Source organism: Numida meleagris, chromosome 1 (genome assembly GCF_002078875.1).
Source record: "Numida meleagris isolate 19003 breed g44 Domestic line chromosome 1, NumMel1.0, whole genome shotgun sequence".
Classification (NCBI taxonomy): domain Eukaryota; kingdom Metazoa; phylum Chordata; class Aves; order Galliformes; family Numididae; genus Numida; species Numida meleagris.
In genome coordinates, this window is record NC_034409.1 from 140,930,178 (window position 1) to 140,949,229 (window position 19,052).

Sequence of the window (19,052 nt, forward strand, 5' to 3'; positions counted from 1 at the left end):
CTTCTTCCAAAACAGTTTAGCTACTATTTTTTCTGTCCTTCTGATCATGCTCGTTGGACTGATCTTTTTATTTTATCTGAAACAGCTTTACTCTTCTGTCAGGTTTGGATAAATTCCAGGCTTCCATCAGAACAGAACAGTTTTGTTAAAACTTTTTGTTGGAAAAGTGTCTTGAGGCTGGAGAATTTTTTTGTTGATCACCAGGGTGTATCAAACAGCTCTGTGGCTAGATCACTCCTCTTTCTACATAGAAGTTTCAAGTTTAACTTCCTTTGCACTTTGGTTCAGACAAAAAGGCTTTAACCTGTATCTCCACTGGGAATACTTACTGCCAGATTGCTGGTTATTCTTGTGCAAGTAACTCAGGTATTGTTTTTCCCTGGATGAGCTGAATGCCTGTGGCACTGTTGTACACTGTGATAGGGTGCTAAATGTTTATGCAGTCTGCTTATTGCTTTTGAAGGATCACATCAAATTGTTTTTCAAGGGACTATGTAAGAAAAATATCTATTCAGGATCATGGAAGTAATTATTCTTCTGGAATACTGAGGGTCTGTTCCCCTTCAGGTATATCTTTAGTGAAATGTTTACTATTCCCATGTGTTTCTTCAGACTTCTGCTATCCCCACAGACAGTCATCTTAAGCGCTTTGGAGAGAACCAGAATTACTGAGTACAGACATTTTCCTGCTTTCCCTAGGAGGAAATAGTTTTCTGTTTAACACAGCACTTCTTTGAAAAAGTTCTGCTTTCATGATAGCATTTCAGAGGGTTTTGACATTGATTGTATTGACTCACATTTGTCAGAGAAGTTTCAAGGTAGTCATCTATTACTTCATGGATTATTTGTTGCGGTCATTTAACATTAATCAGAATACTTTTTCTGGGATATTTTCATTCCACTGAAGTTCCAGTATGCTTTCCAACCCATCATAGGTTGGTGGCCATGAAGTTTCCTATGAGATTCAGCCAAATCAGACATGTTTCCTATGTAGACAGCAATACTTGACCGTCTTGCAGGTTCATATTTGGACTGTCATGCTGTGAATGAAAGAAAAAATTATTTATAGGGTGACATTTTGAAGCAAATGGCTTCACTGTTTGTGAAGGGAGCCTTGGAGGACTAGATCAGATATATGCTAGACTAGAAACCTTAATGACTCTACTTCCAAAGTCTACTGTAGAAGGAGGTTGCCTAAATAGAGGTTAGACCCATGAAAATACTACAGGTCTCAAGACCAAGCTCTTGAAAGCTCTTGGGCAGGCTCCCTGGTAGAGTGTGAGCCTGAGCTGCTGGGGTGGAATTTCCCTTGCAATTGGGGTAGTAGCTCTGTTTCGCAGAGTCCTCAGTTCTCTGGAGATTAAGAGAAAAAAGGACTTTTCCCTCACAGAGAAGAATGACTTCTAATGAAGAAGGAGTGCTTTATGGTGGAACAAGCAGATTATCTTAATTTTAGCTCTTATCACTAACATTTATCTTCATTTAACACTAATAGAGAACAGACATTTTTTGTGGAAGAAACTCAAGGCATTTAGTTATTTAAGAGATTCTGAACACTTCAATATTTTAGACCTTTGTTGGTGTCCTAACACTATATAAGGTAATCTTCATATTGATTTCCAATTTAGTTCAGCTTTAATTGTCTCAGAAGATTGCGAGAAGTCTTAGGCCTGTTTCCAATACACAAACACTGCCACAAAAATGCTTTTGTGAGTTTTCAAAGGGGATAATTCCACTGAGAAATTATCTTTTCTGAACCACACATATCCAGTAGTTAGCATGAATTGCCCAAAATATAATTTGAAAGCAGATTATTTTATTTAGAATTGTCTGGAAACTGTTGATGAGGGTGTAATTTATTCTCCTTCCAGTTGCATTCATCAGTAGATACTAAAGCGCTGAGAGAAGACTTCATAAGCTGTCATTCTGCTACACAGATAGAAAGCTTCTGATAAATGATGCGTATTTTTGCTGACATCCATTTATTTTATTAACAGTGACAAGCTTTTTCCCCTTGCCTCCACTCCGCTATTTGAAGTTGCTCTATTAAAATCCTTACATTTTCCTAAATGGTGGGATTATTACTGTTATATTATACAAATAAACACATTCAGTTTAATGTAAACTCAGGATAGTTATTGGTCTCTGATATGCTTGTAAATTGTGGTTTCTGTCTATCCTTAATTGTAAATTTTCCGGTCATTGTACATCTTTTTGTATACCCTTTTGTATAGGGGCTTCTATATCCTTGACTAAGGTGCAGAAAGCCTTATTTTTATTGCCATTTTGGACAAATCATCCATCCTCTTTGTACTTCTGCTTAATTATCTGTAAAGTGAGAGTGATGCTGATCTCCTGTGTTGAGGATCTGCCTGGGAATCTTCTGGCAGCTAGAACTCATAGCAACAAAAGAGTTTTCAAAGACAAGCTTGTGGGAGTATTAAGAGAACCTAAAAGCAATCTGGACTAAGCCTTTTGATTTCAGACAGACATTTTCCAGTTTTTTATTATTTTTTCTAGTTTTGAAGTAACTTTTAAATTCAAATTATAAGTCAATTTAATCTTAAAATAACAATATTGAACATTTTAAATGAAATATTTGCTCTTTGACTAAATTATCTAGTTGTGATGTGAAAGTTTTTAAACTCTTCGACTTACTTATGTTTTTGTTTATTTGTTTTGGTGTGGAGAAATCATGCAGCATTGCCCACTTTGGTCTATTAGAGAAGAATGGAAAAGCTTTTGGTGCATTCTTTACTGCTTTTTGTTTCCTTTTTTTTCTTCTTTAGTTCCTGAAGAAAAATGTGGCTCTTTTGTTTTGAAAACAAAGGCTTGCTGTCCTATTTCAGGCAGCTCCTCGTGATATGAAGACTCAGATACAAGTCTTTTTCCTGTTGCAAATATAGTGGCTAACATCACTGTTCCCATACGTCATCTAACTTTAGACTTCTGTCTTTAGCACTGGGTTCTCTGTCCATTCAGAAAGCAGTTCAGTGCACCCATTTGAGAAACCTAAAGGCATGCGGTGTAAATATTTCCTATTTGTGTGATGTGAATAGTTTCTGAGCTGTGTCAGTCCTCTGTAACATGAGTTGGTACTAATTCTCTACTTCATTGTTGTTGCAAAGAAGCATCTTCTAAAATTAAAAAAATAATAAAACAAGCAATAAAAACCTCTGTTGCTTTGGTATTACAGTGGGCAAAGTCCCACTGATTACATCAGATAGGGAATGGCCAGGATCTGTAGAATTCACTGAAATCAGTCATTGCTCAGCTGCTTTCCAGTGTTTTGTGCTTTCTTTGCTGTGTTGCTATGTTCCCTAGAAATAGCTGAAGTGATACTTTGATTATAAAGTGGCAGAGTTCTGGTTTGTTCCCAAAAAAATGCACTAAAAAAACCTGCTGTAAGTTTTGTAGCACTGCACAGCTGCAGTGTGAAAGCAGATGGGGAGTGAAGAAAGAAGTGAGGGTGCTTGCTGCACCAGGGACTGCGTGCTGCCACCGTGTCACCAGAAGCATGACAGTATATTAGTCAGGGTGATGAGAGCTTTTAACTTCTCTTTCCGCTTTCCTGTTCTTCCTTCTCTGGTAAATCCATGCTTTGCGTACCACTAAAAATAAGTTCTTAGTAAAATAAAGTGTAGCCTGCTTGACAGGACCACTTACATGGATTTTAATGAAGATCTTAATAAAGAATAATCAAAGCCTATATATGCCCTTCCTGTCTGTAGAAAAGTGAATTTGGCTTGTGTGTCAAATTTGAATAAGATCTATGTCAGAGATTTCTGCTATTTTTTGTGTACAGAAATAGAGAACTGCATTAAAAGCCTCTAAAAAATCATAAAATCAAGGAATCATAGAATGGTTTGGGTTCAAAGGGACCTTTAAGATCATCTAGTTCCAACCCCCTGCTATAGGCAGGGACAACTCCCACCAACCACTAGGTTGCTCAAGGCCCCATCCAGCCTGGCCTTGAATGCCTCCAGGGAGGGAGCATCCACAACCTCACTGGGCAACCTGTTCCAGTGTCTCACTACCCTCACAGTAAAGAATTTCTTCCTAATATCTAGTCTAAATCTACCCTTTTCCAGTTTAAAGCCATTTCTCCTCACCCTCTCACTACCTGCCCTTATAAAAAGTCCCTCCTCAGCTTTCCTGTAGGCCCCCTTCAGGTCCTGGAAGGCCTCTATGAGATCCTTCCAGAGCCTTCTCTTCTCCAGGCAGAAAAGCCTCAGCTCTCTCAGCCTGTCCTCTTATGGGAGGATACTCTATCATCGGATCATCTTTGTGGCCCTTCTCTGGACTCATTCTAACAGCTCAATATCCTTCATGTACTTCACATACCGCGGAAGCTTTGCTGAAAATGAAGATACTTTTCAGGCTGTTTTCTGAATTAGAAATATCCTTTCTGTTATTTTTTTCTGGCTACCTTTAGGAGTGGGAGAGGTCCTAATAATACGTAGAAGTGTTAAGTATTTCATGCTATACTTAATTGTTTATGAGATACATGTAAATATGCTTGTGAGATGTGATGCAATGGTAAACCATACCAGGTTTCACCTGTAGTATTGTACTAGAGAATAACCCTGCACCAGACGGTTCAAGTAAGAGCACAAGTGTTAGAAAACAAAACCAGGGCTGGCAGGGATTTTTTACACCATGCTGTATCAGTGCAGGGTTTTGAAGTTAGTGTGCCAGTGTGTTAGTGTGCTGATGGGCCTCAGCTGAGAGGGTGCCAGCTGAGCTCAGTGCTGCTACTGGTGGGGCTGGTGCTGCCTGGCCTGCAGCAAGCCTTGCTCTCACTCTCTGAAGCTGAGGTGCCAGATGTGAAGCTGAGGAAAGCCAAGGGAAACATTCCATTGAAGGCTGTCATTTGGACACAGTATCAAATTTGTACCAGTTGCTCCAGCTGCTTGGTGATATCCACTAATACTGGTGCTATCACTGGAGAGTCACCCAGCAAACCAGAAATTGCTGTGGAAATCCTGGGGTTGAATTTCCTGTTTTTCAATCTCTAATCTTTCAGCTTCAAACAACATTTAAGTTCTCAGTATAAAAGATGTGGAGGAAGCAAAAAGAGAATTTAATATTAATGTTCAGAAAACAGTGAAATTTGTTCTTCCTAAGCATGCCTTTTTCCTCTTCTGAATATCCTCTGGCAAAAAAGTGCCTCAGTCTGCTGGGGTTAACAGGATGCTGCTGCAGTACAAATAAATGCATCCGGAGAGTGGAATTGATTTCTGTTTAAAACACGCTAGTTGAATGTGTGTGTTCTGCAAAGGAGTTTTCAGGACAAGCTTCCAAGTAAACGGTGGAGTGGAAACCCTGTTGTGAGAAACATCAACAGCTGACAGATTAGGATGCTAAGCAAACTAGTTTAAATTTAGTTGTGCCCATATGGCACCATTTGTTTATAGTATAGGTGGATCTCCTAAAAAAAACCAAATACATAAGAACCTGAGAGGGCTATTTGGGTCATATCAGAAATTCAATCCAAACAGAACAGTCTGGGAGAGACTGAAGTTGTTGTAGGGTGGAAAGGCTCATCCAAAAACTTGGGAACTTCAGTGTCTCCTGAGGGTGAGCAGTGCTGAACAGTGCACGATGGCTGTTCTGCGTGGATAAATAAGCTCTCTTGGGTGTAATTTGTTTAATGGATTTTTGACCTTTCCTTTATAAATGAGTGAAATCATACCTTTAGCTGTCCATTTCTGCCCACCACTATGAAGGTCCAAGTGCAAAGTCCTGCACCTGGGCCGGGGCAATCCCAAGCACAGATACAGGCTGGGTGGAGAATGGCTCGACAGCAGCCCTGAGTGGAAGGATTTGTGTGTTTCTGTTGATGAAGGACTCAACACAAGCTGGTAACGTGCACTTGCAGACCAGGAGGCCATCCATATCCTGGGTTGCATCAAGAGAAGCATAGCCAGCATGTTGAAGGAGGTGATTATCCCCTCTATTCTGCTCTCGTGAGACCCTATGTGGAATATTGTATCCCATTCTGGGTCCCCTAACACAAGAAGGACATCTTCCTGTTGGAGTAGGTCCAGAAGATAATCAGATGATAGAGTATCCTCCCATAAGAGGACAGGCTGAGAGAGCTGGGGCTTTTCTGCCTGGAGAAGAGAAGGCTCCGGAAGGACCTTATAGCGGTCTTCCAATACCTGAAGGGGCTCTGCAGGAAAGCTGGGGAGGGACTTTTTATAAGGGCAGGTAGTGAGAGGGCGAGGGGAAATGGCTTTAAATTGGAAAAGGGTAGATTTAGACTAGATATTAGGAAGAAATTCTTTACTGTGAGGGTAGTGAGATACTGGAACAGGTTGCCCAGCGAGGTTGTGAATGCCCCCTCCCTGGAATTATTCGAGGCCAGGCTGGGGCTTTGAGCAACCTGGTCTAGAGGGAGGCATCCCTGCCTATAGCAGGGGGGTTGGAACTAGGTGATCTTAAAGGTCCCTTCCAAGTCAAACCATTCTATGATTCTATGATTCTGTGATAAGGAGTTCGGGGTAACTAGCTCAGATACAGACATCCATATATGGTCAGAGGAATCTCACTTGTTTGGACTTTGGAGGACACCAATTACAAGTTGTGGAATTTGTCTTGTTTAGTATCTTCATATATGTAACTGGTCATCTATTTTAGAGAGAAGGCCAGACCTAGCAGCTAGTGATACTGTTGTATCTGTTTTTGACCAAGTAAACAGTGAAGAGGGGAGCCATCATTATCGAATTGTCATTCAGCAGACTTGAGGATTATGTTTTAGTTTTGGTTTTGCCAGTTTTGTATTGCACATCTTAGAAGAAAACACGCATTTAGAACTCCCATGGATATTCAGTCTGAGTCACTGCTCTACAAAATGCACTGATAAGTTGTTAGTTGTTTTGGTTCTCTGTATACAACCAGAAATTACAGATTGTTATTTCTCTGGTAGCTACAAGATGTAGTTTGTATTTTTGGTTAAATGCATTGTCATCCTGAAGATAATCTGAGTGTTTCCATAATTTTTTAAAGGAGAATGTATATGATTGATATTATTTTTATTTGTTTTATTTAGTTAGGTTTATGGATATGTTTTATTGTTAAGGTTGGACAACAGGAAGGAGTGCAGTCTTACGTCTTCCTGATTGCTCAACTTAGGTGGAGATACACAGTTAAGAAAAGATGCTGGGCTGAAGAGTGCGGTAAACAGGGAGTGAAAGACAGTATGTAAGAATCAGGGCAAAGTGAGCCTGTCACCTGAATAGACTAAAACAGTACAGAAGGTAGATGTATAGCCAATTCTTTAAGGTGAGGGAGCAAAGGAAGATTAAAAATATGTCATGAGGTCACTGTGAGAACACACTTACATGTGATGAGAGATTTATTTTAAAACTCTTATTTCTTATTTCACTTTAAGGTTATGTGTTTAAAAGCTTTTCTTTTTTTTTTCTGAATTGTGTTTTAATAAACTTTAGCTCTGGAGACTGAAAGCCCTTCCAATGGTTTTTGAGGTATTTTGGGGTATGTCTCCATCAAAACTAGCTCTGAGCTCCTTCAAAACCCAGTAGACCTTTGCAGTTTTTCATGATTTTGTGGAATTCTTTTATTTTTTGGAATTGAAAAACAGGTTCTATTTAGTTCATGGAGCTCGTGAGGAGCTCATGTAGTCACTAGTGACTACATCTCCACCGTATCATCAAAAGAGTTGAATCAGAGGATTTACTCCTTATGAGTTAACAGTCATTTCCCAGTAGATGCTACAAGTATAATTCTACTTAGTTTCTGGTTAGTAGCTAAACCTTATGGATTAAATAGCCAGAGAACCAGTGTAATCATGGTGGTATAAATGCTATTATTTTTTTTTCTCCAGAGGCATTAGCTGGCATCAAAGGAGACAGCCATTTGTATTGATTTTGTTCTTGCTAAAGTGAGGCTTAAAGCAATGCTAATTAGAGAGAAGCGAGGTGACAATGTTCATATGATGGTCCCTCAAAAAAAGGGTTTGATAAGTCACTGCTTATGGCAGTTTTCTGTGATGTGTCATGTATCAGTGTCAAAATCCACTGATATCCTTAAAGACTAGCTCCTGGAGTCATTTCATAAGAGTTTATTTTGTTTCATGGTAGCAGAGATGGAAAAGGAGACAGAAGAAAAAGAAAAAAAAACACACAACAAAACTTTAGTTGTGGCCCAATTCAACCTTGAACTCAAAAAAACAAGCAGGAAGTACCTCCAGTAAAGAGACACTGTTTTGAAATACAGATTATAGGAGTAAATCTGCAATGCTGAATTAGAAAGGGAATAGACTCATGTCCTTAAAGTACAGGGGATTATTTTCTTGTCTCACTTGCTAAAGATCAGTTTTCCAAGCTGCTTCTCTTAAGACTACTGAGTGTATTTAATACCACAGATTATGAGATATTGCAGTCTGTAGGCAGAACAAGATTCTTGTCTTTCTCATGTGTAGAAATTGGAAAAAAACTTGATCTCAGAAAATCAAAACAACAGTGTATTTCTTCCTTTGCTGTCTCTCCACATTTTCTTGCATTCTTGCAAATGTGCAAGTGCTTTTACACAGAGTAGAATAAAGTATCAGGAAACGTCTGCTCGTTCTTCACCAGATCCTTGATTAATTAACACTTAGTTACACTGAAAAAAAAAAAAAGAATAACTGAAATACTTAGTACATCTTGCTGTTTTCTGGTTCAAAGAGTTCTTAATAATCCACATCCTATAACTCATGACATTTTTTTGTGTATATCATTTAAAAAAAATACAGTAGATAGTTGATTATACTTTTTTTGGATGTGTTACCTTGATTTGTTTTCTTTTGTTTTTAGAGTTTTCAAAGATTAAACTGAATGTAGCAACCCTTTTTGAAAGAACAATGAATGTATGATATTAAAAATTCTTTTATAGAGCTTCCATGTGAACTAATGACAGCACATTCATACACAAATATATTTTTTCTAGATAAATAAAGTATTTTATTCATATTAACAGTGCATACTTAAGCTTATCTCAAGGGACCACTGTAATCTTGCTTTATACAAAAACGATACAGATTGTTCCTAGCCAATAAATAACAAGTATAGAAATGTATATTTTCCCCTTTCATGATGGGATTATCCTTTTCACATTGGATAATCAATAATAATTTTACTCTGTCCACATATCTTTGGAGTCTTCTTTTTATCTCCATTACTATTACCTGTTCATGAAGAGGACTGAAATGTAATTTGCATTTTAACAGTTCTCATTTTGCTGAGACATTATTACTTTGTAAACAAATCTCTTCAGGTCATGTTGGTTAATGATGTGGTTTGACAAGAATTTAACAGTCTTGTTCAACATTTTCATCAGTGGCCCAGAAGAAGGGACAGTGCACCCTCGGCAAGTTTGCTGATAATAGCAAGCTGCAGGGAGTGACAGACACACCAGAAGGCTGTGCTGCCATTCAGCAAGACCTGGACAGGCTGGAGAGTTGGGTGGAGATGAACCTGATGAGGTTCAACAAGGGCAAGTGTAGAGTCCTGCACCTGGGGAGGAATAACTGCATGCATCAGTACAGATTAGGGGCTGACCTGCTGGAGAGGAGCTCTGCAGAGAAGGACCTAGTTGTCCTGGTGGGCAACAGGTTGGCCATGAGCCAGCAGTGTGCCCTTGTGGCTAAGAAGGCCAATGGTATCCTGCTGTGCGCTAAAAAGAGCGTGGCCAGGGGGTTGAGGGAGGTGATCCTCTCCCTCTACTCTGCTCTGGTGAGGTCACATCTGGAGTACCATGTCCAGTTCTGGGCTCCCTACTTCAAGAAAGACAGGGAACTTCTGGAGGGAGTCCAGCAGAGAGCCACAAAGAGGATGAGGGTCCTGGAGCATCTCCCATACAAGGAAAGGCTGAGAGACCTGGGACTGTTCAGCTTGGAGAAGAAAAGACTGAGAGGGGATCTTAACAGTGCTTATAAATGTCTAAGGGGCAAGCATCAAGTGGATGGGGCCAGGCTTTTTGGTGGTGTCCAGCAGAAGGACGAGGGCCAATGGACACAAACTGAAACACAGGAAGTTCTATCAGAACATGAGGAAGAATTTCTTTACTGTGAGGGTGACAGGACACTGGAACAGGCTGCCCAGAGAGGCTTCTGAGTCTCCTTCTCTGGAAATATTTAAAACCTGCCTAGATGCTTTCCTGTGTGACCTGCTGTAGGGAACTGCTTTAGCAGAGGGTTGGACTAGATGATCTCCAGAGGTCCCTTCCAACTACTACAGTTCTGTGATTCTGTGATTTATGTTAAAGCATAATGATTAAATAACAATATAGAAAAATAAATACCCAACTAGGGAAAATTTTTACTTTTTCCACTTTTTAGATGATTCTAAGTCAGTTTACTAATTGATATTCTTTGTAGTAAAATCTGTCAGGTATAAATAATAAATCCCTGTTTAGTACATTCTTAATCACTAAATTAAAACTTGATTAAATTATAATCTTGTAATTTTTATTTCCTTTTGAGTAAATTTTTAATTCAAATATTAAACAAGTATGGTTTTAGTCACAATTTAATGTTTTTACTGTTTTATTAATCAAGAGTTTATATTAGTGCACTAAATTGTTAGCACAGATGAAAAATGAGTCATGTTTCTGCTGGCTTTCTAATGTACGTATTTCAGTCTGTCCTAAGCTCAGTTCACTCAACCTAAATGAAGTGGAAATGACAATTTGTGATTTTTTCTGTGGTTTTATAAATTGCTGTAGTATGTCTGTTTATGGTGGTGGCAGTAAAACTTGAGAATGCTGCATTAAGAGATATTTGTATTCTCTACATTTTTAACCTGAAGAGGCTTATTCAGCTACCAAAGAAAAATGAACTTCTTTGCTCTCCTATGAGCCTGTAACATATATTGCAATTCCTAGCTACTGCTTTGCAACTGAATAAAATCTCTTTTGTGCCAGCTATGAGCTGTGTAATTTACTTGTTTGCCTGCAATTTTAAGGCTAGCCAGTAGTCAAAAGTGAAATTTTCTTGAAAATAATGCCTTCCTTCAATGTTTTGTGCCACTGGTAAGAAACTAAGAGTAGGTAGAATACCCTCTGTTGTGGAGATACGTAGTTCAGAAGTGATTATACTGCTTATCTAAGCAGAAGGAATATACTGCTTCATTCTGTTTGCTTTTATGTATTCTGTCAAGTATTAAATGAAATTAATAACGAGTTAAAGACCCCTGCCACTTGGCATTATTGAGGAAGATTCCTCTATATAGGAGTAGCAAATAGAGTGTGGTTCAGAATATAATACATTGCATTGCAAATTATCCTATCTTCTTTTCATTGAGCATTGCCATGATAATTTGGAATACTTTCTCAATAGATTTCTTAGGCTCTTTCCAAATTTAATTCAAAGTCCATTTGTGAAGGAAATACAGACTGATTTCAAATATTTCATCACTTTGTGATGCAGCATGAAAAGAGACAAACAATGAAGATTGTAAAAATAAATATAGTGGTTAATCATTTCATTCTAAAAATATGAAATGTCTAGGAAATGGAGAATCAGACTAATTCTTTGATAAGTCAAAATTTAAATGGTAATAGAACCTGTCACATTGTGGTGCCTTAATATTTTCTGAAGTTTGGTTGTTCAGGAAGCATTTTTATAGGAAGTTACCAAAACGGAGCCAATTGCAAAAATGAGGACACAAAAATTGCTTCAGTATTCATTGTTTAATGTCTTTGTTTTAAAGAGAAATGTTAAACAATATTTTTAATGATGTTTTATTGTCAGAATTCAGAAACAAGAATATATTGGTTAGAACTGAGATGTTGAAGTATGCAAGGAAGTCATAAATAAAATACTACAATAAGTTGTTTTGGTTGGGTTTTTTTGGAAAGGCAAGAAGATTCATCAAAACAGGTTATTTTTAGACTTATTTAAAATTAAAAGAGCAAATAAAAATTCCAATAGCATATCTGGTGTAATATAGAACTTAGACAATATAATTTTCTTATTAGCATTTCCAAATAAATTTTGAAAGCATGAGTACAGTTGTTCAAAGATGATTTTTAGTGTTAGTGGAAGATGATGCCTGTCAGGTAACAGCTGAATCCATTAAGCTGTGATTAGTGTTAACTGAGTAACGTATCTCCAGGTTTTTACATAGTGAGAAATTAGAAACCATTGAATTTCATTGTATTAGAAGAAAATAGATCAACAGTGGAAGACAGTACTTAGAGAGAAATCACCAACAAAACCACATGTTGGAAGATCAAAGTAATTGGAAATGTACAATATAGTGCAGTAGGAAGATAAATACACACTATTAAATAAAGTTACTAAATCTAAACTACCATGATCTGCCTAAAATTTTTGTTTGGAAACCACGTGGCTTCATAACAGTCTAAACCTCTTTCCTTCCCAACATATACCCTGCAAAAATAAGGCAGCTGATAGAGGAGACTGTTAGCAATTACGTTATAGGCAAGTGTGTTAAATCCAATCACCCTGTGAATCTGAACAGATAAAAATTATCACAGTGAGAAGCCAAGCTGATGTAATTCTACTGACAATCACATTTGCTTAGGCAAAACCACATAGGAAGAAGTAAATTTCATGTAGTTAAAAATATATTGTAAGTCCTAGAGACATAACATCAGCACTGAAGAGATCCTGTTTTTCAGTTTACATAAAAAAAATTCCCAACAGATAGGCAATGACACTGGCAGAGAAGGTATTATTCTGTGCTTTCAAGAAAAGCAATCATTTTGCAGAACTCCGACTTGCTTTCATAGTTTACGAAGAAATTACATCAAGACAGTGGAAGTGCAAATGACAGTGCAGACAGATAGGACTTTGTGTCTCTCTTAAATGTGTTCTCAGTACGAGGTTCTGCGGGAGATGGGTTTGTGATGTTAGGCATGAATGGACAAAAAGTATAGTTAAAAATAAACACCAAAGTTGAGTGCTCTGCAATCATTGTGAAGACAGAAAAATAAGTGAACACAGAGAAATAATCTGTCTAACAAAGCCACAGCATTTCAGAATAAGTACTATTATTACTTACGGGAACAGGGAATAATGGAAGCTATTGCTTTTCTGAGTTCACATTATGTCCTTCTTCTGTCTGTCCTGAATAGAGCAAAAATTTTCTATGAAAGACATTTTATTTCAAAGACTTTAATTAGGTTTAGTTTTCTGATGTGTATTATAAGATACTGAAAATTTTACTCTTAGAATCAGAGAGCACTGATATATAAATGCCCATATTGTATAATTTCCTGTTAACAAAGAGAGGAAGTAAAAACAGGACAATCAAAAAATTAGAAACAGAGTTTCTGATTGTCAGAGAGACTGACAAGACAGTTACGGTAGTAAAAAAAAAGGAGTGTGTAAGGCTTTTGAATGCAAGAGCTGTGTCATAAGAAGAGTTGCAGAGTTTAATATTCGGAATGAGAGAATGTGATGGCTTTAGATGAACATTCAGGTTTTTGTCACCTTTAAATGAAGCACAAAATCTTCATCTTCCATTTTGAACTCTTTATCGGCTGTGTGCTTTAGGAAGCCTTCCTTCTGGATTGCGTAACACATATCAGAGGATCCTGCTTTTCTGTGGGCTGGGATGACTGTGCCGAAGCTGCTCTTTTGCACCACCGACACGATTAGGAGAACGATGAAATTCACTGTATTGACTGTACCTCTCAGTGTAGTGCCGAAAGTAAAACAGCAACAGTGTGCTTGAGAAAAGGACTGGTTTTAGAAGCTGGGAAAAGTGTTTCAGTAGAAAAAGGAATACTTTAAATGAGAATCAAAAGAAAGAAAGGAAGTGTCATTTCACATGAGATTTTGTCCCTCCTTCTGAAACTGGAAAATATTTCTAAGTTACTGAGTAGTACTGACACATTTTAAAGTTTTGTATGGTCTTCAGACATTAGTATGAAACATTAATGAGTTTCTGGATGAAAATGAGGTGCTAGAGGCTGCCTTCAGCTATGTTCTAGTGCATAGGTTCTAATGCTGTCCACGTTGGGCAGTTAATTATTAAATGAATCAGAATGGCTTCAGCCATGAAGACTTAATTCACAGTCTTCATAATTCACAGTCTAAAACTCTACACAACACTGTTATCAGGATACTCTTTTGTGAGAAGGGGACAAAAAAGTGTCCTTCTGCACATCTGTAGCCTGAAGTACTAGCTGGTAGGTGGGTGTGAGGGACATGAAACACATCTATGCTTTGGGTGGGTGCTGTGCTTGAGAATTTCACAAGAAACCTGTGGGTTACTTTTTTTTTTTTTAATCCTAAAACAGGTTAGTAATGTTTTTGGTATTTCAAATTAGGTTTAAAAGAAGATTCTTAAGCAATGCTGACAGTAACATCAGAGAGAACAAGAAATGCCAGTCAAGGTACAGTGACTGCTGGAGCATCACAGAGCTAAAAAAAGGTGGCTGCTGTATTGTGGTCCACCAAGACCTGTACTTTTAGTACTGAACTGTCTGAAAGTAAAACTGCAGGATGGAAATACAACAAATAAATAAAACAAATTAAGTGCAAGTAAAACATGAAGGACCTAGAGCTGCCAGTTGTTAGCATGGGTTTGATGGGATTCTATGCGTGCACAATATACGTCTTGATATTGCCATTTGTGTGACTTGATGAGGAACTTGTGTCAGATTGGTAATTGACTGGTTAATACAGGTTATTCTCCATAAGAATGTGAGCTGATATGAGATTAAATCAACACCATTTCTTTGCCACATCGATTGTATTTAGGACATTTACTCAAAAGGAGTAGCTCAGTAATGCTAGGCTAAAGCAAACAAACAAACAAAAACAATAACAAAAAACTCTCTGGTAAAAATTAAAAATTGATTTTAAGCTATAAATTTAATTTTAAGACTTAAAATTTTGCATCAAAATCAAAATGGAAGGAACATGTTGTAAAATTAAAACTTCAGTGGATTTTAAGGGATTCATTTTTCATGATACTGAAGCACAATGGGTGTCCTTGCTGTTGTTCTTTTAGCATTGCAAATTCATCTACGTCTGAACATAAAAGTCACAATGTGCTTTTATTTTTTTTCTTGTTTATTTTAAAACTATGCAAGTTCTGAAGGATGAGGGAAGAGAAGATGTTAAAGCCATTCTGTTTGTAAACAGAAAGCATTTTGTTTTATTATTTGGCTGTATTCTCTTGCCTTTCCCTTTCTCTTTCACCTAGGAAGAAAAAGGCGTGTGTGGGTTGTTAAAGGCAAGGGCAATTGCTTTTCTGTTTAACTGCACAGCTGTGGTGGGAGTTACAAGCATCAGATACAAGGTGCACCTGTGGAAAGAAAGCATCAGTCTTTTGGTGGTGTTTTCGGCCACTGCTCTTAGCATCCATTTACTAATAGACAATAATAATAAAAAAAGGCGTGATCAAGAAGGATTTGAGAAACTCGTTTGCAAACTGTTTGAAGCAGAGACTGTTTCTGTAATGTTGTCAAGTGGCAATGGGCAGATAAAATACTGTAACAATTCAGGCACTAGAGGATTTCTCTGTACTGCTTGCTGCCCAAGTGTTTCAAAAAGGACCTGAAAGAATCATTTATCTTTCTGCATGGAGAAGGAATGAATTCTTTGCCTGACAAGATTGTCTGTTTCTTCTTTAAGACATTTACCTTTAGGCTATATGGAATAGTCTTTTTGACTATTGCTTATTATGAGATTAACAAGTCATTGCACACAACACCATCACTAAATTTGCTTTGCCTTTTTGCTAAGATCAAAGAAATACCATGTCTCATTGTCAAATTCTCCCAGTATTTTGAGCACTGTTCAGCTAAAACATGTAGTTTGTCTCTTACTTTGATTTATGGATCCAAGGTGCTATTTTAACTAAATGTGGCAAGAGTGAGTAAAGGATGTCTGTTTCAGTTTCCTGTCAGTAATTAAAGTTTTAATCTTGGTAAGGACAGGTAGAATCTTGAAGTAGTAAAGATCTGTATGGGAGGGTGGGTAAATAAGATTCTAATAATCCACAGGAAAAAGATTAAAAGTTGCAATTACTACATTTTGTGGGGAAGAAAAGACCTTTTCTGCAATGGTTTGCTCTAGCGAGATCTACATGGCACAATCAAAATATTAATCAGCATCACATTATTAATAGTAAATTTCAGTTTTGAATGAAATATTCAAGTGAAAGAGACATGTTTTGTGACAATTTTGTTCAGTTCTATGACAACCAAAACTATTAAAACTGTGCACCAAATGAGATAAAACACATGACTAGAGTCCTCTTTATTCATGTTTTAATAGTTGTTATTTTTGCTGAACTTGAGTGAACAAATAAATGTGGGACTCATGCCCTGCCCCATCATACAAACCCTGAAATAATAGCTGAAATGCATAGCTATTCATCAGATTATTTTCATTCAATGCAGTTTTTGCCCAGAGATGTGATTGATGCCCCATCCCTGGGGACTTTCAGGGCGAGGCTGGATCAAGCCCTGGGCAACCTGATCTAGCTGTGGTGTCCCTGCTCATTGCAGGGGAGTTGGACTGGATTATCTTTAAGGGTCCCTTCCAACTCTAAGGATTCTAGGATTCTTGTTTGGGACAGCTGTTAAAACACAGTTAACTTTAAATAATGCTTCTGGAGAAAATGATTATGCGATTTCTTGTTAGTAGATTTTATTCATAAATTAAAAAAATAAATAGATGGACTATAAAAAACAGTGTTGAGCATCACTTCTAAATTTTGTATTTTTCCCTTGAAGCAGTAGGTGTAAGCAGTGGGTTGACTCTAATTAACCTCCTGTACAATACTTTCTTTAAGCTAGACACTGTTTTTTTTTTTTTCATGTTTGTTTGGATGTAGGAATGGTTTTTCAAAATGCTGGTATTTTTCCTGCAAATACTTTCTAAACCTATAGTTATAATAATTTTGCTTAAATTATTTCCTTTAGTCTTTTAAGATGTAATATACGTATGTATAAAGCAAATATATTTAAGTGCCAATTTGGAAGTACATACTGAAAGCATGCATTGAAAGGAGTAACAACTTTTATTTTCAAATGATGAAAATATTTTTGAGTTGCATGATATAGTTAAGGCAGTACTTTGAAGCAATTGTATTTATATATTGTTTTCAAAAATTATTTTTTCTGAGTATTCTTTTTCAAAGGCAGAGAAACTTTTGCTCATAACAGTCCCCAGAAAGCAAAACTTATAGTTAAAAGTGAAAGAAAATGAAATAAAAGCAAACAAAAACTTTTGACTTGCTTAAATGTTAATCATGAAATATTTGTATTTATTTCCATGCCCTGAAACTTTTGTGTTAACATTTATAGTAACAGTTTCTATGATACTTAGTTTAATGTTATATTTTAAATTTAGATGTGTTTATTGTTTCATATGGCTTTGTGTATTTAAGAAAAACTTTCAATTTTCATAAATATTATACAAAACTTCAGAACATTCCACTTAGGGACGGGCTTTCCTGTTAGTGTTTACTTCTATCTTCCCTTAGGATAATGGAAGTAACCCAGCTTGACTGATATTGAGAACAATTATAATCAGTTATAAACTAGCCACGGGTTTGCATGAAAATTGTTTCTGCCTTACTTAAAAATTCACTATTCATTTTATTACTTATCTGTCTCAAAGTCTTTACGATTTTAGTTCATTATTGCAAAGCTGTGCATGATGAGATACAGATGCTTTTAATGCCATGTCCCTACATATATATAATTTACTTTACTGACTGCCTAAAGTTGAGCCTAATAGTTTATGTTTAACAATATTACTAACAGTATCATGTATTAAGCACAGGTAGTGCTGTTGTTTTTTTCAGATATGATGTCCTTTTCCTCAGCGCTGTACCAATTCTGCAGTATCTTGATATGTGGTTTTGTAAGGCACCATTCTTGAGATGAATCATAAAGTTGTCACTTGGTAGCCCCCTACTCAATGCTTAACAATTTTCACTAATGCGGAGTTTTAAATAGGGTAGCTTAACTGTTCAGCTGCCTGAATTTCCCATTTCTTTTAGCTTACTCAGGTAGTTTTCAGTTTGTTTTCCAGTGAAGAAGGGTTATGGCAATCATCTTGCTATTATTGTAAATGTTATTCCCTGGGGGATTGGAGAGGACAAGTGAATTATATCTGACTCTAGGCTGGTATTTTGGGAACTCTTCAAGTGGTACTATTACAAAATATTGTACCAGATAATTATGTGACTTTGGTACAGTGTGAAAGAAGGCAAACGTTTTCATGCAAGTGATCTTAAAATTTATGTGAAGTATAGTAAGTTACTGACATTTATAAAATATGGGTGGTTTTTTATCTTCTTTTAATATTTTGTTGATTTCTGCAAGGCTTTCTACTTGTTGCTGAAGTCTGAATTTTTTTGTAGAGCTTAATGTAGTTTACGACTTTTGACTGTGGGTGCTTGGGTTACTATTTTTTTGTGTTTGTTTTACCACTGTTAATTATAATTAAAGACATTCAAGGCAGATAACAGGACATAAAACTGGCATAATAATACTCTGCAGAAAGATTTTTCTCCATCTCCATTAGCAACCACCCTGTTCTAGTACAACTTTAAGATGGCAATGCTGCTTCATCAAACTTCCTTCTACAGTGAGAGGAAGTAGGGATAACTCTTGGAAAAAGTTTTGAGGCTAGTGACAAAATATGTTTGTCTTTCAGATCCCCAGCTCAAGGGTATAGTGACCAGGTTATATTGCAGGCAAGGCTACTACTTGCAAATGCACCCCGATGGAAGTCTCGATGGAACCAAGGATGACAGCAGTAATTCTAGTAAGTGACTGCCATAGGGGAATGTCTTAATCTCACACGCAGATTGAATCATTCAAGTGTATACATGCAGACACAGTTTTAATGTTTTTGGAGGGTTTCTGATTGTGTTTTGTCAAAAGGAAGAGGGTTCTGTCAATTGGAAGCCTAATAACCACCGGCACTTCTTGTACAGGACATTGGCCTAAACATATTCCCTCTGAAGGTGTAAGTGCTGATGGACCTTAGGGGTGAGATATTTAGGCCAACTCTTTCTTCTGATAGTTTTATAAAAATGATAAAATTATGT

General features: G+C 37.0%; 1 protein-coding gene across 2 annotated transcripts in view; it reads left to right on the plus strand.

Moving 5' to 3' along the window:
• The window catches only part of FGF14 (fibroblast growth factor 14), a 400,171-nt gene that overhangs the window by 271,534 nt on the left and 109,585 nt on the right, over positions 1-19,052 (plus strand). For both annotated transcript variants that reach the window (XM_021415878.1, XM_021415889.1), the window contains exon 2: positions 18,656-18,766. In XM_021415878.1, coding sequence (XP_021271553.1) covers positions 18,656-18,766 — 111 coding nt within the window. The remainder of the gene's footprint in view (positions 1-18,655; positions 18,767-19,052) is intronic.